The sequence below is a fragment of the Vitis riparia genome, chromosome 1, assembly GCF_004353265.1.
Source record: "Vitis riparia cultivar Riparia Gloire de Montpellier isolate 1030 chromosome 1, EGFV_Vit.rip_1.0, whole genome shotgun sequence".
Classification (NCBI taxonomy): Eukaryota; Viridiplantae; Streptophyta; class Magnoliopsida; order Vitales; family Vitaceae; genus Vitis; species Vitis riparia.
In genome coordinates this window covers 5541233-5558345 of record NC_048431.1, presented here as the reverse complement: position 1 = coordinate 5558345, position 17113 = coordinate 5541233, and the positions used below count along the sequence as shown (strand labels likewise).

The 17113-nt window shown below is 37.6% G+C and overlaps 1 protein-coding gene across 1 annotated transcript in view; it reads left to right on the top strand.

Annotated features, from left to right (window-relative positions):
* The window catches only part of LOC117911432 (nuclear pore complex protein NUP155), a 28918-nt gene extending 12192 nt beyond the window's left edge, over positions 1-16726 (top strand). Inside the window, exons 6-13 of the mRNA XM_034825807.1 lie at positions 8-220; positions 762-1009; positions 1118-1529; positions 1768-1973; positions 3047-3404; positions 3930-4148; positions 13668-13996; positions 16370-16726. Of these exons, the coding sequence (XP_034681698.1) occupies positions 8-220; positions 762-1009; positions 1118-1529; positions 1768-1973; positions 3047-3404; positions 3930-4148; positions 13668-13996; positions 16370-16487 (2103 nt within the window). The 3' untranslated portion in view covers positions 16488-16726. The remainder of the gene's footprint in view (positions 1-7; positions 221-761; positions 1010-1117; positions 1530-1767; positions 1974-3046; positions 3405-3929; positions 4149-13667; positions 13997-16369) is intronic.
* Positions 16727-17113: the final 387 nt, after the last annotated feature.

Genomic DNA, 17113 nt, shown 5'->3' with positions numbered 1-17113 from the left:
TTTGCAGGTGAGAGCCATGGAATGTATCAGGCAGTTGCTTCTTAGATCTGCTGAAGCTCTGTTTTTGCTCCAACAACTTTGTCAGCATCATGTAACACGCTTGGTTCAGGGTTTTGATGTTAATCTACGACAAGAATTAGTTCAATTAACATTTCACCAACTTGTTTGTTCTGAGGAGGGTGATCGGCTAGCTACAAGGCTTATATCTTCTCTGATGGAGGTAATGCAAGTTCAGAAACAACCTTATGCACTAAATAATCTCTTATTTTCATTCTGTTAAGTTGGGATGTGAGAGGTGTCAACAAGTGGCGGAGGAGGGTGTGGAGGCTGGCGGCTATTTGCTTGTTTGGTGCTTGTGGAAAGAGTGGGTTAACAAATTTTTTACTGAATGGAATTTACTCATCAGATTGAGAGAGACTTTTCTTAATTCTCTTATGGGATAGGCTGGAGCCCCTCTGAGATTGGAACCTCTCTTCTGGATTATTTTTGATGGCTTAGGATGGGGGGTCTGTGATCCTTGTATTTTTCATTTCCTGTTTTCACTTGGTGCTCTGAGTATACATTTTGTGTACATGGTTGCACCTCCTTTTTTACTAGGCACATTTTAATATATTCCTTTCTTCCCTAAAAACAATCTCTTATTTTAACAGAATTTTTTTTCCATTTTTACTAAGTTTTATTACCTTATTTTAGTTTGTCTGACACTGTTCTTCCTGATTCTGGATCATATTCCCCACAATTAATATCATTCATTGCTCCAGTATTACACTGGTCCTGATGGCAGGGGAACAGTTGACGATATTAGTGCAAGATTGCGAGAGGGTTGTCCAAGCTATTACAAGGAGTCTGATTACAAATTTTACTTAGCTGTGGAGTTTCTTGAGAGAGCTGCTGTGACTTCTGACACTGAAGAGAAGGAAAATCTTGCTAGAGAGGCCTTCAATTTCTTGAGTAAAGTTCCAGAGTCTGCAGATCTGCGAACTGTTTGCAAAAGATTTGAGGACTTGAGGTCAGATTATTTTTCCAGCCAAAGACTTAATCGAGTGCTATTTCTTTATATATACTCAATGCTTAATTTAATTATTTTATATGAACCTGAAATGCAATGGTTTTGCAGATTTTATGAAGCTGTGGTTCGCTTACCACTGCAAAAGGCACAAGCTCTTGACCCTGCAGGTGATGCTTTCAATGAGCAACTTGATGCAGGAACTCGGGAACATGCACTTGCTCAGCTTGAACAGTGCTATGAGATTATCACCAGTGCTTTGCGTTCTCTAAAGGGTGAGGCTTCCCAGAAGGAATTTGGATCTCCTGTGAGGCCTGCTGCTCGATCCACCCTTGATCAGGCTTCTCGAGACAAATACATACGCCAAATTGTTCAGCTTGGTGTTCAATCATCTGACAGAGTCTTTCATGAGTACTTGTACCGCACTATGATCGATTTGGGCCTTGAAAATGAGCTTTTAGAATATGGAGGTCCTGATCTGGTGCCTTTTCTGCAGAATGCTGGTCGTGAATCTTTGCAAGAGGTTTTTGTTTTGTTTATTTGTTCCCTTTATTTTGTTCTCCTTTTTGGATCTCATTTAAAGCATTGATATACATTTTTTTTCAAGAGGTTTTCATTTATTTTAAATTTTGGTTGTATTTATTTTTACACCTTGGGTTTGCGAACCTTTAGTTCTTCTCCTTTGATACTTACAGAATTAGTTCTGGCAGAAGTTTGTACTATTTTGTATCTTCCTGACTTGTCTGCTATCTGTCTCATAGGTTCGGGCTGTTTCTTCAATAACATCAACAAGGTCTCCAGTGGGTCTATTTGGAGCACCTGTTCCATCCAATCAAACCAAGTATTTTGATCTTTTGGCACGGTATTATGTCTTGAAGAGGCAACATGTACTTGCAGCTCATGTATTACTAAGACTGGCAGAGAGGCGCTCAACGGATGCAGGAGATGTCCCTACTTTAGAGCAGAGGTCGGCAACACCCCTTCTAAATTGTTGAAATCTCTTCTCCTTTCCTTATGAAGTCTTCTGTGAACCCAGTGCCTTTTCAGATGGATTATGCTTGGATTTAGGGTTGCTATTTATTACCCATTAAGTCAGGTTTTAATGCTGTACCAAGACAACCTAAGCCTAGGTTTTAGTTTGGTAGTTTTAAGTGTCCATTCATAGTTTCTCTCCTTGCTTTTGTTTAATGTACAATTGTTCACACTAAAGGAGGGGGTTTGGATCTAGGGAGGATTTTTTTTTATTAGAGTTCTCTTAGGTAAATGGCTCTAGAGGTTCCTTAGGGAATATGACACTTTATGGCACAGGTTCTTCTTGAGTGTCTATGATTGCACTCTAATGTTTGGGAAGCCTACATGGTTGCACCGTTGACTTAGAAAGGCTATTGCTTATATCTTCTTTGGATTTTTTACAGTTTTACTCATTTTTCAATTGGTAATGATACAAAAATTTTGTTTCTGTGAAAAGATTTGGTCTATCGCTTAGGATACAAGATTTGGAAAAGATTTGATAAGGATCTATACATTGAGTTGTCAAAATCTAGTGTTGAATGTCTTCATGTCCATGATATTGATGAATGTTTATAACTCTTTTAATCTTGCTATTTTTTTTTTCTAAAATTGGTTATATATTGTTCTATACTTCATTCTTCCAATATATGATTGAGATACAAGCTATGATATGATACACAATATAGAAAAATAAAAGAAACAATATGTGATATATTTTAACTAGTTAACAGCTATGATCGATTCAATGAGTACTCTGGTGTAGTGCCACTTAATCTATGTATGGGATTTCTTTAATTTATGAACATATACTTAAATATACACATACGATAGGGCTAATTCTCTGGTTGGGGAAGTTGAGCTATTGTATCAAGCTAGAGCCGAATAGAACTAGGTTGTTTATGGAGAAGAACCAAATTGACCCTAGGTCATGTGGGGTCTGTAATTGTTTACCAAAGACCGAAGTTCATCCCATCTTTCCAAAGATTGGATATTGCCTAATAATTACCTTCATCTTGTCAATGGTATCAGGCGCCAGTACCTGAGTAATGCAGTTCTGCAGGCAAAGAATGCAAGCAATAGTGACGGTCTAGTAGGTTCTGTCCGGGGTGCCTCTGACAATGGACTGCTGGATTTGCTTGAAGGGAAGCTTGCTGTTCTCCGGTTTCAAATAAAGATCAAAGGGGAACTGGAGGCTATAGCTTCCAGATTAGAATCTTCCAATGTTACATCTGAATCTGTCCTGAATGAATCATGCTCTGAGAGCAACCTGAATGCTGATACCAATTTTGCAAACACTGTACAAGAAAAGGCCAGAGAGATATCACTGGATTTGAAGAGTATTACTCAACTATATAATGAATATGCTGTTCCATTTGAGCTTTGGGAGGTACTTTCCTACCCTCACTTTCTCTACATAATCATTTCTTTATTATTCACATTATTGAAGTGAAATATGTGGATTATTTATGTTTAGTTATCACTATATATCCCATTTGTAAGAAGGTAAGTTCTGCGTCATGTTAGACTAAAAACCTATTGCCCCATTAGTACAATCTCACATAATTTTATATCTCTTTACATTTTTTATGTAATATTTAGGAGGTGGTAATGGGGATTATTTGTATTTGGTTTCTCTCCTTTCTTCCATTCTCCTAGCTTACTCAGTTTCTAATATTAGTGAATGTTTCCAAGGCTTGAATTATTATTCTTTTTCTCCTTTTTCTTGTTTCCCTGTGCTTCTTAATTTACATTTATAAAATTTTGCATAAATTCATTATAGTTATACAGGATACGAACCCTGGGCATGCTATCATATTGAAACAGTATCTTTTTATTGAATAAAATTCAGATTGTTAATGCATTTTTTATTTTCCAGATCATAATGGAATTTCTTTTCCTTTTCCTCATTCAGATATGCCTGGAAATGCTGTATTTTGCTAACTATTCTGGTGATGCTGATAGTAGCATTGTAAGAGAAACCTGGGCTAGACTTATTGATCAAGCTCTTTCAAAAGGCGGCATTGCTGAAGCTTGTTCAGTCCTGAAGAGGGTTGGTTCTCACATTTATCCTGGAGATGGAGCTGTTTTACCTTTGGACACATTATGTCTCCACCTTGAGAAGGCTGCATTGGTACATTTTTCACATATCTTTAAGCATCTTTGTCTAGTTATTATTATTATTATTTGATAGGCAAGGAAATCAATATATTATTAACTATCAAAAAAACGGTGCACAAAGTACACGTGACGTATACAAGGGCACCACAAGGCAAGGAACAAGAAGAGAAAACAAAAAACACTCCCTTCCCTTACTTACAGCCTAACCAATAATTGACAAAGTCTGCCATAGATATGGACACATCCTCTAAACCCCCTTTGACCAACTCCAAAAATTACTCATAAAAAAGGATTTAAGCTCTTTATCTAATAACTCTACATTATCAAAGGCCTATCTATTTCTCTTTCCTAATAGTCCAAAACATTTCAATCATTTCTGTGGAAATATGGGATTATGATTTGTAATTAAGTGCCAAGATTAGAGGGATTGTGTTAGGATATTTTCTATTTTTATGGATGAGAGAATCTCTCCTAATTAGTTATTGTTTCCTTAGAGATAGTGATTGTACATATTATATGGCTTAGATTAGGAATCCCACTTGTATATATATAGGTCACTTTGTATTCAGTTTTGACACGGAAAAAAGAAGAATATTTTCTTCATGGTACCAAAGCATTCAGATCTTAACCACGTATAAAAAAAAATATCATCTTTTTCCATGGAGAGCAGAACAGAAGGATCAAACTCGGAGGTGACGTCCAGACCTGAAGCAGTTCACTTCGGTAGTGCCAGCACCACAGACGACATCATTCTTCCCATAACAGGTCATAAACTCAATGGGCAGAATTTTATTCAGTGGGCTCAGTCTGTTCGGATCTTCATCTACGGGAAAGGTAAGGAAGAATACCTTACGGGAGCCATTGTTCAGCCGAAGGAAGATGATCCAGCATACCGAACCTGGAAGTTGGAAAATAGTATGGTGATGTCTTGGTTAATTAACTCTATGACCAATGACATAGAAGAAAACTTCATGTATTATGGCACAACAAAGGAGATATGGGATGCAGCTAGAGAGACCTACTCCAACATCGATAATACCTTGGTGATTTTCGAAATCAAGAGTATTCTCCAAGATCTTCGACAAGGAGATTCAACTGTTATCGAATATTTTAATATCCTTACACGGTATTGGCAACAACTTGATATTTATGAAGAATTGGTTTGGAAGTGTCCCGAAGATGGACTCCTATACAAGAAGGTCATTGAAAAGGAACGCATCTACAAATTTTTACTTGGCCTTAATAAGAATTTAGATGAGGTACATGGAAGAGTTCTAAGTATTAAGCCATTACCTAGTGTTAAGGAAGTTTTTTCTGAAATTCGCAGAGAGGAAAGCAGACAAAAAGTGATGTTGGGAACCCAAAATTCCTCCGAAAATCTTGAGAACTCAACCCTAGTTGCACGAGGAACCCAATCCAGCAACAACAACCACCAAACGAAGAAGAATCGTCCATGGTGCGACCATTGTAGAAAACTTGGACACACGAAAGAGACTTGCTGGCATCTACATGGTAAACCTGCTGATTGGAAACCTTCTCGGCCATAGCAAAACAGAGAAGGCCGGGGTTACACCGTTGTAGCCGAAGAAGACACATCTGGCACTATCTCAAATCCTGGTCCGTTTAGCAAAGAGCAATTGGAGGCACTATAAAAAATGTTCCAACAGACTCTTCAATCAACCGGAACAACTATTGGTACCGCATTTGTAGCCCAGAAAGGTATTTTTTCCCATGCCCTAAATGTTAGATAGGAAAATCACACTACATGGATAGTGGACTTAGGAGCTTCAGATCATATGACTGGGAATCTCATGGTTTTTCATGAATATACTCCTTGCCATAACAATTCCTCTGTTCGAATTGCCGATGGAACCCTTTCTAGGGTATTCGGCACAGGTTCAGTTATTATTTCCAAAGATATTACTCTTCACTTCGTGCTTTATGTTCCGAAATTGGATTGCAACCTATTGTCTATAAGTAGACTAACATAGGATCTTAATTGTGTTACTAAATTTCTTCCTCACATGTGTGAATTTCAGGCCTTGAACTCTGGGAAGAGGATTGGCAATGCTGAGGTGCATGTTGGACTTTACCTTCTGAGAGCTGAGGAAATTCGAAGGCTACCAATGAAGACTGCTTGTGTAGTTTCCAACCCTAGTACCAAGACGGATAGTGTTGTTATGTTATGGCACTACCGATTAGGTCACCCAAAATTTTCCTATCTTCAAAAACTATATCCATCATTATTCAATAAAAATTCCAAAAATTTTCAATGCGAAATATGTCAATTATCCAAACATACTTGCAACTCCAATTCCATTCAACCATACAAACCATCTCATCATTTTTCCTTGATTCACAGTGATGTTTGGGGGGCCTCTAGAATCAACAACATTACAGATTCTAGATGGTTTGTCACCTTTGTTGATGACCACACTCGAGTGACTTGGGTATTCCTTATGAAGAAGAAATCAGAAGTGAGGGAAATATTTGAAAACTTCAACAACATGGTTCAGACGCAATTTCAGGCAAAAATTCATGTCCTTCGGACAGATAATGCTCGAGAATACTATCACAACATTCTTGGGTCATCTTCTGGAGAATGGCATCATACATCAAAGCTCGTGCATTGATACTCCACAGCAAAATGGAGTTGCAGAAAGGAAAAATAGACATTTGATGGAGGCTGCACGATCCCTCATGATAGCTTCAAAGGTGCCTAAACAATTATGGGGTGAAGCTATACTCACAGCAACCTACTTGATCAACCGAATGCCTTCTAGGATTCTTCAATTTAAAACCCTGTGTCAAATCCTCCTCGCTGCATATCTATCCGCTCGAATAATCTCGTCTATCCCAATCAAAGTCTTTGGTTGTACTACTTTTGTTCACATCCATAAGTCCCAACGTAGTAAACTTGATCCGACAGCCACTAAATGCATCTTTCTCGGGTACTCACCAAACCAAAAAGGATACAAGTGCTACTCTCCAACAACCAAGAAATTCTACACTTCCATGGATGTCACTTTCTTCGAAAATCAACCCTTCTACCCCAAAACTGCAATTCAGGGGGAGAACTGGTCCACAGATGAATTCCAATTTTGGGAAACTGAAATCAGCACCACTTCTCCTTTGAGTTCATCACTGCCTCCTCAAACAGATAGTACTCTTTCTGTCCCCGAAAACAATTCCTTGGATGTCCCTTTTGTTACACCTGAGTCAACTACACAAGGCAGTAAAGAGGTAATAGTTTATTCTAGAAAAAATTTAAAGGAAAAGCCCGAGAAACCTCCTCAAAAGGAGCCCGAGGACAGCACTCCACCTGAGCAGAACCAAGAATTGGACCAGGATCCAAGCAACCCAAACTCACAACCAGGTAACACAATTTATGATCTAGATTCCAGTAATGACCTTGATGATCTTGATCAACCCATTGCTTTAAGGAAAGGTGTAAGATCCTGCACTCAGCATCCAATTAGTAATCATGTGTCCTATGGAAAGCTTTCACAGAATTTCCAAGCGTTCATCACTTCTCTTGAAGATGATCGTATCCCATCCAACATCCAAGAAGCACTTTAACAACCTAAATGGAAGACTGCTGTTCAGGAAGAAATACAAGCCTTGGAGAAAAATGGGACATGGGAAATCTCAGAATTACCAGAGGATAAGAGGCCTATTGGATGCAAGTGGATATTTACCGTGAAGCACAATCCGGATGGAAGTATAAACAGGTTCAAGGCTCGACTAGTAGCTAAAGGATTTACTCAATCCTATGGCATTGATTATGAAGAAACATTTGCACCAGTAGCAAAGCTCAACTCCATCAGAGTGTTATTGTCAGTTGCAGTAAATTTGAACTGGAATCTGCACCAACTTGATGTCAAAAATGCATTTCTCAACGGAGAACTAGAAGAGGAAGTCTACATGAAGATTCTACCTAGTATGGAAACTTCAGAAAATTTAGGAAAAGTGTGTAAACTGATAAAGTCCCTATACGGTCTAAAACAATCACCTAGGGCCTGGTTTGATTGACTGACTAGAGTTGTGAAAAAACATGGGTTCATCCAATGTCAAGCAGATTACACACTGTTTATGAAGCACTCTAAGGAAGGTGAAATGACTCTGTTCATTGTCTATGTTGATAATATTATAATTACCGGAGATGATGAAGAAGGGATAGGGAATCTCAAGAAGTTGCTAGCAAGAGAATTTGAAATCAAAGATCTTGGACAACTCAGATACTTTCTTGGCATGGAAGTTGGCAGAACTAAGAAGGGAATTGTGGTCACGCAAAGGAAGTATGTCCTTGATCTACTTCAGGAGACTGGGATGCTAGGTTGTAAGCCAATGGACACGCCTATGGATCCTATTGGTAAGATTGATAAAGATAATGACAGTCATCCAACTGACAGAGACAGGTACCAGAGGTTAGTAGGAAAGTTGATCTACTTAACTCACACAAGGCCCGATATTGGTTTCGTTGTGAGCATGGTAAGCCGCTACATGAACAATCCCACTGAAAGACACATGAAAGTCGTATACAGAATTTTACATTACCTTAAAAAGAGAGGACTCTACTTCAAGAAAACCTCAAGTAGGGAAGTTGAGGTATTCACAGATGCTGATTGGGCAGGATTCTTGACAGATCGGAGGTCGACTACTGGGTATTGTTCCTATGTGTGGGGAAACTTGGTGACTTTGAGAAGCAAGAAGCAGTCCGTAGTGGCGAGAAGCAGTGCAGAGGCAGAATTCAGGGCAATGGCTCATGGGATATGTGAAGGAATGTGGCTCCAAAGAATACTCAAGGAACTTGGAATTATATCAAACTCCACTATGACAGTTTTATGTGATAACAAGGCTACCATAAGTATTGCAAAGAATCTAGTTCAACACGACAGAACCAAGCACGTGGAGATGGACCGTCACTTCATCAAGGAGAAACTTGAAGGGGGAACAATCAGACTTATGTATATTCCTTCAAGTCGTCAAACAACAGACATTCTGACAAAGGCACTTCCAAAGGCCACCTACGAAAACATGAAAAGCAAGTTGGGAATGCTAGACATCTACTACCTAACTTGAGGGGGAGTGTGGAAATATGGGATTATGATTTGTAATTAAGTGCCAAGATTAGAGGGATTGTGTTAGGATATTTTCTATTTTTATGGATGAGAGAATCTCTCCTAATTAGTTATTGTTTCCTTAGAGATAGTGATTGTGCATATTATATGGCTTAGATTAGGAATCCCACTTGTATATATATAGGTCACTTTGTATTCAGTTTTGACACAAAAAAAAAAAAAAGAATATTTTCTTCAATTTCTGTGAGTGCTAAGTCTTTCCAAGTGGTTAGGTTTTCTAGTTGAACCAATTTATCATATTAGGTAATAATTTCCTTAGGAGAGAATAGGTTACGGACCAAAATACAAGGAGCAGCTTTTGATGCTTTCTTCCGCTTATTCTTGATGAAAAGTCCATGCCAACTTAGAAGTGTTGTTTTAATTGATAAATTTAGCAATTCCATACAAGGAGAAGACTAGGTGCCATAACATTCTTGCCATGGAACAATGAAGGAGGAGGTGTTCAACAGATTTTTTGTCACCTTTTACACATAAAACATGTATTAACCAAAGTTAGTCCTTTCCTCTTTAATTTATCTGTAGTTAATATTCATTTCCAAACTGCATCTCATGCAAAACAACTCACTTTTGTTGGAACCCACCCATGGATTCCAAATAATATCCATTGGAAAGGACTTTGATTCCCATGGTCCAACCAATAGTAATAGGATTTAATTAAAAAGTTGCTACTATTTGAGGCCATGCACGCTAACCTATCTTCAACATCCCTTATTGATTTTCCTTACAATCTTAAAAAGAATGCTTCAACACCATCCAAATCCTAGTCATGGAGTTATCTTAAGAAACATGGAACTAATGCTACTCCCCCTCATGCTCCTTCCTTTCGTTAGATTGCTCCCATACATCTGCTACCCAAACATCCTTTGAGGTGGTTATAGCATTCAACAATAGGAAAAAAACCCTCAAAGAAGAATCCCCATACCAGGTGTCGTTCCAAAAGTTTACTCCATTACCCACAATAAAACAAATCTTACTTTTGAAACTCTTCACCCTCACCTTATCAAAGTTTAAAATTTTCTGAAATTTCAAATATTAGCTAGGGTTGATATAATTAATGGAGAGAAAAATCTTTGAAGCAAAATTTCCCAATTTTATCTGTTTTCTTTGATTTTTCGCTAAGGTTCCATTGTGGTCAACACTTGAAATAAAAAATTGAAGGAGCAGCGTGTGTGAGACTTGAATCAGGTTCACCAACTTGGTATTCCAACACATTTCTAGGTGGGCAAGTTTGTTGTTAATGTTAAAACATGTATACCTATATTATATTCTCTATATACTTTATAAAAACTTTATATTAATTTTACTTATTCTATCTTTGAATTCAATTTAACTTATCGTTAAAAACATAAAATCATTGTATCTGAATAAATCTTTCTTTATATCTTTTATATAGTAAATAAATACAAGAAAAATAAATATTTTTAAACAAAAAATAATTTTATTTTATTTTTTTGATGGATAAACACAGTAGAGAGTATATTAATTAGAAAAAGGAAGCCTGACAACCCAAGGCATATAAGAAGTATACAATAGGTGCCAAAAGGCAAAAAAGGCAAAACAGGAGGAAAACAAAAACCTCACCCGCCCTCACCTAAAGCCTAACCAATCAAAAAAGTCGATTAAAGATAAAGAGCAAACATCTATATGCAACTTTGTCCAAGACCATAAACTACACAAAAGAATACTTCAATCTATGTACTTAAAACTCTTCATTGTCAAATGCTATGCTATTTCTTTCTTTCCACACCGCCTAAAAAAGACATAAAGGAGTCGGTTTGCAAGTTTTTTTGCGCTTCTTGCCTACAAAGGACCCAAACCAACCAAGGAGAGTCTCCCTTATCGAACAAGGGAGAACCTAAGTCACCCCAAAGAGAGCGAATAATAACTCCTACAAAACTCTAGTCTTCGTGCAGTGAATTATGATGTGATTAGTAGACTCTTCTTCGGTTAGACAAAAGAAACATCTATTGGCAAGGGACCAACCCCTTCTTTTGAGTTGATCCAAAGTTAAAACTTTCCCTCATGAGGCTTCCCAAGCAAAAAAACCAACTCTTGGAGGAACATAAGGGCTCCAAATTAATTTTCTTGGAAACCGGACTGTACTTCCCAGCTACTCAGCACTATAAAGAGACTTAACTGTGAAAAACTCACTTTTTGTCTTTTTCCAAATCACCTTATCCTCCATTTCTGCACTAACTCTAATTCCTTGCATTGTCAAGAGCAACCGCTCCACCAAGACTACCTCCCAATCATTGAAAGCCCTCAAAAAACGAGGACTCCAACTCCCCCCATCAACCGAAGAGTCCCACACCTTCGCCACCCACTCCTCTTTAGAAACCGCCAAAGCAAACAAAGAGGGGAAAGAGTTGCACAAAGCCTCACCACCACACCAAGAATCCAACCAAAATCTAGTTCTTCTTCCATTACCCACGGAAAACCCAATGTAGTTGCTCAACCAATAACCTTCCTTTCTAATCTTCTTCCACAACCCCACACCAATACCCTCTCTACCTTCCCGGGTATACCACCCCCCTTCTTCCACTCCATACTTCTTACTAATAACTCGATACAAAAGAGTCTTATTTTCTACCATAAAGCACCAACTCCATTTACCCAAAAGAGCTCTATTAAGAGTAGAGAGACATTTTACCCCTTTGCTTTTATTCAAGCAAATAACCAGCCCTTTAACAAGATGAATCTTCCTCTCCAAAGCTCCCACCACCCCAAAGGAAATCCCTTTGGATTTACTCAAGTCTCAATCTAACCGATCTGGGCATGCACAAAATTGATATATAGTAAATAGGCATGTTAGACAAAGTGCTTCAAATGAGAGTGAATCTCCCTCCTTTGGATATATATTGTCTCTTCCAAAATGCTAATCTCCCTCTTTTATAATATATGCTCACACACACATCATTGTTCCCTTTATATTCTTAAATACATCTAAATTAAGAATTAAATGTGTTTTGAAATTCTGCAAATTATTGTTGAATGTCACAAATTATATCATACATCGATTGATTTCTTCAACAAAACAACTATAATGTATATTATTACTTCTTTCATCATTTTTTTGGAGTTTTCTTCTAGATTTCTATGAGTTTTAATCAATTTCTGTTCTATCTATATTTTTGTCTAAATTTTTGTTAATAGTTCCGTAAAATTGAACCATCAATATTTTTATGAAAATCAATAATTTTATCCTTACTCCATATTGCTTTCCATAACCCTATACTAAACCCCACCCTTGCCTCTATAAAACACTATTCCCCTTCTTCTTCTCCAAACTTCCCTATAATAACCTATTTCTGAAAAGGTTTCCTTTTTGACACAAGTCTCCAATACCACTTGCCAAGGAGAGCCTTGAATGGAGAGATAATTGATCTTGACATGACATATAGGGATATGAAATAAATGGGTAGACTAGACAAGGTACTTTTAATCAAAGTTGATTGCTCCCCTTTTGATAGATATTGCCACTTCCACATTTTAAGTCTTCTCTGAACCCTTTGTTCCACCATGTCCTAGACCACCCTCAATTTAGGCAACCCCCAAAGAGAGACCTAAATACATGGATGGGAGCGTCCTCATTGGATATTTGCATGCCTCATAAAAAATCAGGGTGTCTTAGCCAAATAACAGATGAGACACTTCCATCCCCTCGTTGCCTCTAAATTCCACCTTAGAACCCAAGATGAAACCCCCCTCGTTTGCTCTCTTTAGAAGTCAAATAAGAGCCTCCATCGCCAAAATGACTAATTAAGGAGAAAGAGGGTTTTTTTGTCTTAAACCCCTAAAACTTTGAAAGAAACCAAAAAGAGTACCATTAACAAGCATTGAGTGCCTAGTTGTAGAGATACACCATTTAATTCACCCAATCCACCATTGGCCAAACCCATATTCTCAAAAACTTCATACAAGAAATCCTAATTACATTATCATAGCCTTCTTAATGTCGATTTTGCATAGAATGTCATTAGAACAATGTAGCATCACCCACATCAAAATGGGGCTTCCTCAACGTCTGCAAAATTTTCCATTTGAAAAGGCCACCTCACCACCTTCTACAACAGTCCCCCTTTGGGCAAAGTTCAGAACCTAAAAGAAAAGGAACCACCCCAAGGCTTTGTAACTTGTTGGCAAAAATTGTCCTACCCCCAGGACACCATGTACCTTCTAGGGAAACCACAGTGAACCACTTTGCCCCCACAGAGCAAGCTGAGCACAGAATATCATTCCATTTCTACAGTGCACCTACCTGTATCATTTTACTGCAAACTTGCTGATTATGATGAAATGTATTCCGTGAAAAGCTAATTTCCTTGATTAAATGAAATTTTGCCTTCATCTGCTAGCTGCTTTTATTTAACAAAGCTTTCTTGTTTCTATAGGAGCGGTTAGGTTCTGGGGTTGAACCTGTTGGAGATGAAGATGTTGTGAGAGCTCTTCTCGCTGCTTGCAAGGGTGCAACTGAACCTGTATTAAACACTTATGAACAATTGTTATCAAATGGAGCTATTTTGCCATCGCCAAACCTGAGGTTACGCCTTCTCCGTTCAGTTCTTGTGGTTCTTCGTGAATGGGCAATGTCTGTATTTGCACAGAGAATGGGCACAAGTGCTACTGGAGCTTCTCTAATTTTAGGTGGTGCATTTTCTTTGGAGCAAACAACTGTCATTAACCAAGGGGTTCGAGATAAAATCACAAGTGCTGCAAACAGGTCAATTTCTTTTTGTTTTTTTTGTCCTTGTTGCATATATTTCAAATGTTGTGCAAATGATCTAACTGTTTCTTTTTTGGCATACCTAAACTTCATGACCATATCATCATCTGATGACTGTCTCCACCAAACTGAGGCAAAATTTGACCTTCAAATGCAGGTCATTCCCTGAACATTTGACCTGTAAAGCATGTGACCTTGTTATAATCTTCTATTTATCAAGTATTTACCACCTTTGTAATCCTCATTTGGTCTATCTATGATCTTCCTCACAAAACATTGCACCAGAATCCACCTCACCTCATTTCAACCTTGAAATAGCCACCTTACCTTGTTTCACACTTTAAAATTGACCTGTGAAGTCTGTGACCTTATTGTAAAATCTTTTATATATATAATTATTTCCACCTATCCTCACTTGATCTATCTATAACCTTCCTCACAAAACAGTGCACCAGAGCCCCACCTTCCCTTGTTTCACCCTAGAAATAACCACATTAGAATCTCTCTTCACCACAACCTGACCATCTAGTTCTAGCTTCTTGCAGGTCCTCCAATGAAGGCTGGATCTTAGCCTCATCTTGAAGGTCATCTTCTTCCTGCTTCATATGACTTCTAATATACTCCTTATCCCTCCAATGCCCTGCTGGCCTAGTTACTCAAAGAGCAAATTGATTTTATCCATTTTTAGGAGGGGGCCAAAACTAATAAAAATGGCCCTTTTTTAGTGTCTCATGACATCAATATTTTTACTATTCTCTTATTTTTTAGCCCCAGGTTTACTAAAGTTACATTATGTAGATTCTGTTTTAATCTTTCTGAACCACCTCTGGAACTATGAAAATCAAGTATAATGGAATTGAAATTTGGAGATAGTGTGGAGGTAATAATTCAGTGAAGTTATTTAGCTCTCAAGAGTGTTTGGAGGTCAGAGCTCAAGCTTCTTGATTATATCACTGGTGTCTTATTGAAATGGATTAAAATCATTCCCCTTATATTGGATTTGTTGGATTCCTACTTCTGGACTAAGTTCTATCCACATGAGCAATGTTTATCAAATCGCCGAAATGGTTTTCTGTGAAAGTTGTTTGAAGATTTCCTCAAAACTTATCAATCAAATATTTGGTGTTTGAAGTTGGGGGATCTTCTGTTTGCTTGTGGTTTCAAAACTTAGAAACTAAAATAGAAATATTTGGTGATTAAATGAAGGTTGTGCAGTTCTTGGAACCCCATTTGGGTGTCTAGGTGATTGACCTGCTGCTGTCTGTTAGGATAAGAGCAAGATTTCATAGCAATGACACTCTCCTAGTTTTCCCTTTTCTCTTGTCTATGTTAAACACCTTGTATGCAAATCTGTGTTTGTTTGGACAGTTACTTTGCATTTCAGCCTTTTGACATTAGAACCTTGTATGTACTGTGGATGGACACAGTGTCTTTGTCTTATCATATGGGGTAAGACCTGTAGGATTATGGAAGGTTTCTCACCTATTGGTGCTAACTATTTCCCTTAGTGATTCTGGAGGTTGATATCTGCAGTTAGGATCCAAAAAATTTGGTCCAATCATGTGGTTCCTTTGATTGAGAGTTTTATGCTGATGACTGGCAAGTTGGCGTGGTACTGAACATGGAGCAGATCTGGAAATATGGAGGATGATGATAAGATTGTATGCATGCTTTAAGTAGCAAGTTTTGACATGGCACCATGAAATGACGGTTTCTGTCTCTCTTTTTGCTGCCCCCTTGGTTGATCTTTTGGCTCTTCTTCTTTGGCTTCTTTTGGCTGGTAAACATTCTGTAGAGCTTCTGAGCGGGAAAAAAATAGTGAAGCCTGGTTTTATCTTGTGACAATATCATGTGGATTTCTCTGCACGTCTAATGAAATGGACCATTCACCCACAATAGTAATTAGTAATCTTCTTCATGCGGCATTCTGATTTACTGCTTCCAACTAGCGCTGCTCTATTGTGTTTGGAGAGATAACTGGTCTTCATTCTATCTAGCCTATGCATTGGATGGCATGCCTCTATACCAATAGTGCTGCAAGTAAAATATAGGACTGGGAGGATAAGATACGAGAAAGCAAGTTGTCTTTTTAGGACACGGGTTCTTCTGTGACAGTTCACATACTGGAATTTTGATGCAAAAGAATTAGAGGTTCAATCCAGTTGTTGATATATTCTCATTCTACTTTCGGCAAATAGTTTTTTTGACCAGAGAATTTGAATACATACATGTTTTTTTGGTGATCTGTTCCAAAGTAGTTTCACTTATTAGAGCCGTGCATTCTTGAACTAAACTTCCTAATTTGTACTGCAAACTCATAGTCTCTGTTCTGAATTTTCACTCTGCTTCTTGATGAATTTGGAAAAACAGGTATATGACCGAGGTGCGGAGGCTAGCCCTTCCACAGAGCCAGACCGAGGCCGTCTACCGTGGCTTCCGAGAGCTGGAGGAGTCCCTAATAAGTCCTTTTTCTTTTGAGCTGTACTGATTGCCTTGTATTCCATGCCCAGTAGTGTTTCAAATGTCCTTTCTCCACTCTGGTGCTGTTTTAGCTCTGCAAATAAAAACGTTCATTTTTCATATTGGAACATCACATTTAATTATTTAAATGTAACAGTAATCTTTGGTCTTACGGAGAAGATGTAATGATTTGTGGAATATTTTGTTCTGAGATGAAAAGAAATCCATGGTGGAGCCTACCCAAATGTGCTTGCATCAGTTTTGTCACTCGTGAGTTGTGGGAGATAAGTGGGGACCATTTTGACACGATCTCACAATATTATTTAAATATGATTCGAATTTTAGTGGGTTCACAATAGTTATAATTAGGTTCATGTCAATTCATATAGTTTTTTACATGTCTTGTTTGTTTTTTTGTTTTTAAAATTATAAAATGGTAATAATTTTTCTATTAGGGAATTAATTTTTAAAATTGTTTATAATAAAATTTAACAAGTAAAAATTGTTTTCTATTTTTTGTTTTTAAGAAATATTTTTTGTTTGTTTTTATTTATGTTTTGAAGACTGTTTTAAAAAATGATTATAATAATTTAAAATATTAAAAATAGGTTAATTTTTTTGTACAAAAATCAAAGAATAATTTTTAAAAATAAT